Source organism: Lottia gigantea (genome assembly GCF_000327385.1).
Source record: "Lottia gigantea unplaced genomic scaffold LOTGIsca_1, whole genome shotgun sequence".
NCBI classification, from domain to species: Eukaryota; Metazoa; Mollusca; class Gastropoda; family Lottiidae; genus Lottia; species Lottia gigantea.
Window position 1 is genome coordinate 4,477,138 of NW_008706746.1, and position 6,825 is coordinate 4,483,962.

Genomic DNA, 6,825 nt, shown 5'->3' on the forward strand with positions numbered 1-6,825 from the left:
AAGCATTAAAAAGCCTTCAAGATGACCATATATCCTGGAATCAAGTTGCTTGTGTATTTGAATGCCAAGGGTGGATAGACACTTTCAAAGTGTTCAAATTTAGATGATCAATTCCAATGTTTGAATTCCATTGCATAATTCCTGCTTTTAATTCCAAGCCAATGAATGGAGATCTACCTAAAACCATGGTGAAGAAAAAGTTTGGTTTTAAGACCATAAACTTTGCTGTATTATTATTTGGAGTATTGTTTGGCCTATTACTTGGTAATTGGTTTAAAGTAAAGCTGCTTGGACCATATTCTATATCAGAATGTGGTTTTCCAGAACTAGATACTACAGTCAGTTCCTCTGGGGAACAGGTAAATTCTGTGGATCAAGATTTTCAAAAGCAACAGGAGACTAAGGACACATTTGTCATTGTTGGCATAATGACTGCTAAAAAATTCATTGATACCCGTGGTTTGTCAGCGTTTCGAACCTGGGTTAATTCTATCAATGGCAAAGTGATGTTTTTTTCTAGTGAGGGGTCCAAATCAAAATATGGAGTTCCAGTAGTGCCCCTACCAGGAGTTGATGACTCTTATCCCCCTCAGAAAAAATCTTTTATGATGTTAAAATACATGCATGACCATTTCATTGAAAATTATGAATGGTTTGTGAGAGCAGATGATGACGTTTTCATAAAAGGTGATAAACTTGAGAAATTTTTGCGATCTATCAATAGTTCAAAACCCCAGTTTATTGGCCAGGCTGGTGTCGGTAAACAAGAAGAACTAGGCATGTTGAGTTTGACGGCAACAGAAAACTTTTGTATGGGAGGTCCTGGTATGATTTTTAGTCGTGAAACCTTACGACGCATGGCACCGTATGTTGGTGACTGTTTAGCTAATTTATATACTACTCATGAAGATGTGGAGATAGGAAGATGTGTAAGAAAGTATGCTGGTATTCAGTGTACTTGGGCATATGAAGTAAGTATTTCTCTTTAAGATTCTGCTTACAAGACAATTTCATGCAATATTGTGAAGAAGTAGATTTAGATGACATATTTTCTGTTAATAAACAATGTTCAATTGTGTTTCATAGGTCGAGATAATACCTTCGGATTTTTCAACCCGGTTTCCCCCTGTCAGTGATGCAGGTAAGAGGGGCTGACATGGAAAAAGCGTCTAGTCATTCGGATGGGACAATAAACCGAGGCCCCGTGTGCTACAGACTGTGCACGTTAAAGATCCCTCGACAGTTGGAAATCGAAAAACAGCAGGCTAATGCCGCTGTCCTGGCAAAGTTTCCCTCATGGCACCCTGCATTGCGTTGCCCGTCTTCATTAGCCCACATGGTGCAGAAGAGTAGGACGTAAAACTCCATTCATTTCATTTCATTTTTTCAATTGTGTTTCAATCTATGCACAATAGTCATTATTTTAATCATTTCAATTAACAAATCATGACTGTTTGTTATTCGAAGTGTTTTTATAAAAGATGTATCATTTCCTGATTCAACTTTGACTATGTTTTGACTGAATGCCACCATCTTGGCTTTATGCCAGACACAAACTTGCTTTGAATGACAATCTTGAGAAATATCTCTTATTGTTGACATGGTACTTTATCTTCTGTTTATTTTCTCTAACTTTATATAACATCCTCACCTGTCACTTTATTTATAGCCTATTTGATTTAAGGATTAATGAAACCAAATTCTGATTTTGGAAAACTATTTTTCTATCTTCTGGTGTTTGACACATCTAAATTTCAAATATTTAAATGAAAGTCTGAATCAGTTATATTGGTATATGTATTCTAGTTATTGTTTCCCTCTGTATAATATAAATTGTTTGAAATAACTTTTGTACTTCTAGCTGTGAGAACTGTAATTTTGGTTTTGTCTCACTGAACATTATGCTCAATAAAATATCACGAGACAGACAATAGTTTAAATTCTATAAACACATAAACAATCTCTCATTTCAAGTTTCTATTGAAATCGTGACACAATGATATTTCAACTATAATGACATTCAACAAAAAATTCATTTGGCAGGTCATCATAACTGATGATAGATATGACCAACTGAGAAAATACTCAAATTCAAACACTTGTAAACTTTTGATTAATTCTGACTTTACCATACATATGTACAGAAGGGAAAATCATTACACTTGATTTGTTGTAAGAAGACAGTTAATAGAACTGTTCTGTCGTTTGCTTGGCTATTTTTGGTAGAAAACAGATTTTCTAATGTGATTGACATTCAAGTTCTAATTTCAACTTCTTAATATTCACATTTCATAAAAATTTAGTAGCAATTCAAAATGTTTCAACTGTAGACTTCGGATGAATCAGTTTATACAGACAAGTGTTGTAGTATATTTCTTGAATTAAAGGGACAGCTTTGCTATTTTGGGGGATTGATTTGAATCTTGAATATATGTAAATAGTCTTCAGAAGTACTATGAATGTACCAAAACCGCATAATTCCTTCAAAAATATTTCAAACTAGAAATATCTTTTTCTATTTCTATATATGTCATTTCTATATGTAGAGCCTCAAGAAAAGAAGAGTCATCATTTAAACTTTCAAAATAACTCTCAAATGCAAATAATTCTGGATACACATGAAGGCTCAAATTTTGACGGTGAGCTGTAAACACTATATCTGATTAGCTTAGCTAAAAAAATACTGTTGGTGAACCTTTCTCTAAAGAGAAAATTTTCATAAAAATGTACAATTTGTTTTGATTCGTAGGTATTGAACATTAATATATTGAATCGCAAAAGAGGTTAATTTGACCCTCAAACTGTGATGCAATACAGCTTAAATTGAACTCTGATCTAATATCCTTTCAGTTGGTTTTGTTTACAGTACAACTAGTTTTTTTTCTTAAATGCACTACTGGGACTGTAATCTATATATCTAGTATCATTTGATATGATAAATGGTAATAGATCATTTGAGGTTGCTTTGTGTGAAATTCTCATCCTGTGACAAGTTGACATGATAATGAACTAAATGGTAGCAGAATAAAAGGTCACTAATTCATACATGAACAAACTATGTATCCACGCCATTATCATACTTCAACATTTCTTTTGTTTTGAGTTCAAGGATAAGTGACAACATAATAGTTACTTCAGAATCCATAATCTAACATTGTTTATTTCTTTTCAGATGCAACATATTTTATATCAAAACTACAAAGAAGATCAAGGTTCATTCAAAAAGTCATTAAAAAGTACAGAAGTTGAAAATGCTGTTTCCCTCCATCCTGTGAAAGAGCCAGTGTACTTATTTCGTATTCAAAATTATTTCCAATCCACCAAAATTTTACACCTTCATCATAAAGAACTACTTCTTCAGAGGGATATACATTTAATTGATGAGTTGTTAGGCTCACCAGGGTATACTTTTAATGTTAATAGATTAGCCTTATTACCATCTTTAACAAAATATAGACCTTCAGAAGCAGATGATGTTATATCATGGGACTTTATGACAAAACCTATATTTTCTCATCATCATAACAATCCTAAGCGTGGCCTTGAGGGATCGCTATCTAGTGCTATTGACGATGTTATAAATCAAATCATGCAATTAGTGAATAAAAATGCTCGACAACGCGGAAGGACGTTAGACTTCAAAGAAATTTTATATGGATACAAGCGTGTTAATCCCTTATTTGGAGCAGACTATATATTAGACCTTTTACTTATCTATAGGAAACATAAAGGTCGTAAAATGACCGTCCCTGTGCGAAGACATGCTTATGTGCAACAATCCTTTACTGAGGTTGAATTCAAAGAAGAAATCCCTACTTACGAACTTCATTCAAACATGGGTGCCAAAGTTTTACATTTATTTCGTAAGTTTGCTGTAGGTGAAGAACAAAAAACAGTATATGACAAACGACAAGAGAAAATAAATTTTGTTATGCCTTTATCTGGTCGCTTAAAAATATTTGAGAGATTTATGCGTAATTTTGAGGATATTTTTTTAAAAACGGGTGAAAATGTGAAACTACATGTTGTGTTATTTAATAGTGAGCATGAACGTGGTGAAGATATGGCTTTAGAGAAAAGTATTAGTTTATTACAACAGTATCAAAATAAATATAGTGAAAATAGTGTGGAAATTATACAAGCTTCTGGTGCCTTCTCTCGGGGACGTGGCCTGGAGTTAGGTGCAGCTCGTTGTAGCAGTGATTCGTTGTTATTTTTAGTTGATGTTGACATTGTGATGACTAGATATGTCCTTAATAGAATCCGTCTAAATACTAAACAAGGATCTCAAGTTTATTTTCCTATTGTTTTTAGTCAATATTACCCACTAACTGTTTGTCATGGAAATGTAAACCATTGTGACTGTCATAATCAAGAGTGCTTTATAAATCCACAAGATTTTAGTGAAGAGACTGGATATTGGAGACAGTTTGGATTTGGAATAACAGCAATGTACAGAAGTGATATGCTGGCTGTGGGGGGTTTTGATCTTAGTATTCAAGGGTGGGGCAAGGAAGATGTGGATCTTTACCAAAAATTTATTGAAAGTAACATGACAATAGTGCGATCTGTGGACATTGGTATGACACATGCCTTCCATGAAATCATTTGTGATTCTCATTTAGATCCTGCTCAATTTATTATGTGTAAAGGATCTAGAGCTCAAAGTTATGGGTCTCATTCCTATTTGTCAAAAAATGTTTACAATACAGATACCTTATTAAGTCAAAATGAAAAGTTTATACTCAATGTGAATTCCTAACATAGTACTGATCTTTCCCCCCTAGTTTTATAACTTTTTTGTAACTCATGAATGAACATTAAAATTTCATATTGATAAATTGCTTTATTTTTTCTTACAAAATAGGTAGAAAAGGTTGAACAAGTAAAGGAAAGTTGCTATTTCAGAAAGAGGAAATTTTACAATGTAACATAAGGCTAGTATGGACAATTTGTTTAGAACTATAAGAGTATGGTTCTATGATGCGAAATACAGGTAATTGCAAATTCTTAGCATAGGCAGTAAGAATTTTTTGGGCATATAAACACTATTGGAAAAGTAAACAGTTGAGAATTCCCTCCATAACAAAGATACGTTGTTGTCTTAGCTAAATATTTAACCGTATACTAGTAATTTGTCATACTCACCTGTCAAATATAGATTCCCTAGTAGCTGTCCATTACAGCACACTAGGGATGAACTTGTAGGATTGTATGTGGACATGCAGTCGCCCCTGCCAATCCACCCATTATCAGAGTTATACTATTTTTTTTTATAGTTATAACAACCAAATGATATAAGACAAGTTAAAAAATTTGTGCATGATTCGACAAATATTTCCTGAGCAACAACCCATGTTATTCCGAAATTGTTCGAATTTATGAAACATTGTTTGTAAATTTGTATTCACAAGCTGTGTACGAATATGAGTATGTTTCGATAAATATCGAAGCCCTTGATACACTGTAGTGGCTTATGAACATCATAGAGAACAGTTTAATTTAGCTTTAATTTTAAATTATGTTGGATGAAAACGAATCGGAGCACCATCCAAACATATCAGATAGATAGCACATCACATATACTGAAAGTACATTTACATTAAATGTGGCCTGATTTTATACGCATACATTGTAATGTTCATTCACAAGATCTAGGACATGTTCGAAATTAGTGCGATGACACAAATATTTGTTCAGGCCCTTGACATACAGAATATGTATAAAAAGTGGATGTATATCGCTTGGCAACTGTTTGTCATAATGTGGCTACAAAGTCTGCCCTATTTAAAAATTTGTGGACTTTCCTCATTTAAATCAATCACGGAATCAATTGGTGAGATTTATTGAATCTGATGAAATTGATGGACGAACAGTTTTAATTTAACTGTCTACAAGTATATTGTTGTATGTCAAGTAACCTCTACTAATTTGACTGGTATAAGTCAATAGAAATATGAAAGGGTGTTAATTCATCAAATCATATAAAAACTACCCTCATAACATTTTACTAAGTCACACCTTAACTTGTAGACAAGGCCCAATAAGGCCAGCATTTTATTATTTACTGGTATACAATTTGATCTTCTCAATTATAAAACTCATTTCAATTTTCCGCCCATTAATGTTTTAGTAATGTATTTAAACAAATACATGGCTACGTCTTAGAATCAACATACAAATTAAGAATTTACAACTAGGCCAATAAGAGCATATTTTCATCAGTAGATTTACCCGGTGTCATAAATAACATGACAGGATCCGATAAATCTAAAAAAAACTTACCAATCATCCATAAATATGCAATTAACTAGTGACAAACGCTTAATATTAAGATTAAGCGGTTTTTTTCAATAATTAGGCCTACTTAGTTTTATGAATTTTCCAATCTTTCAGATTTTACAGGGATTCTGATGTAACTTTAAGTTCACTGATGAACATATACTCATATTGACCATTCTTGAGAATTAAATTTTATGTTCATACTAAGACGAATAGTATCACTTTAAAGTGTAAATCTCTTGCGAAAAAGAGAATGCCTTTAAAAGGGTTGAAAATAGTTTCCCGTCATTGGGACAAAACGAAAAATGAAAAAGTCTGGCCTTATCTTAATAGATTATATTTATAACTCAATGGATATTCGGCAACTCCTTTCTATTGTATGGTGTAATCGATCATCTTCCCGAACTAGGAGTAGGCCCAACTGTAGGAAAAGCTGTGAATATCTTGGCCAATGTGTCCAAAAGTTCCCACTCTACAAATTAGGAGCATACCTGGCACACAGTTGCATATGACCAGTTGAATTTTACGCCCCCCCCCCCCCCC

The 6,825-nt window shown here is 33.3% G+C and overlaps 1 protein-coding gene across 1 annotated transcript; it reads left to right on the forward strand.

The window, feature by feature from the left end:
- Window positions 1–428: 428 nt before the first annotated feature.
- Window positions 429–4,762, forward strand: LOTGIDRAFT_152198 (hypothetical protein; the record flags this gene model as incomplete). The annotated part of the gene is made up of 2 exons (XM_009045650.1): window positions 429–971; window positions 3,173–4,762. The coding sequence occupies 2 exons, from the start codon at window positions 429–431 to the stop codon at window positions 4,760–4,762; spliced, it is 2,133 nt and encodes a 710-aa protein (XP_009043898.1).
- Window positions 4,763–6,825: the final 2,063 nt, after the last annotated feature.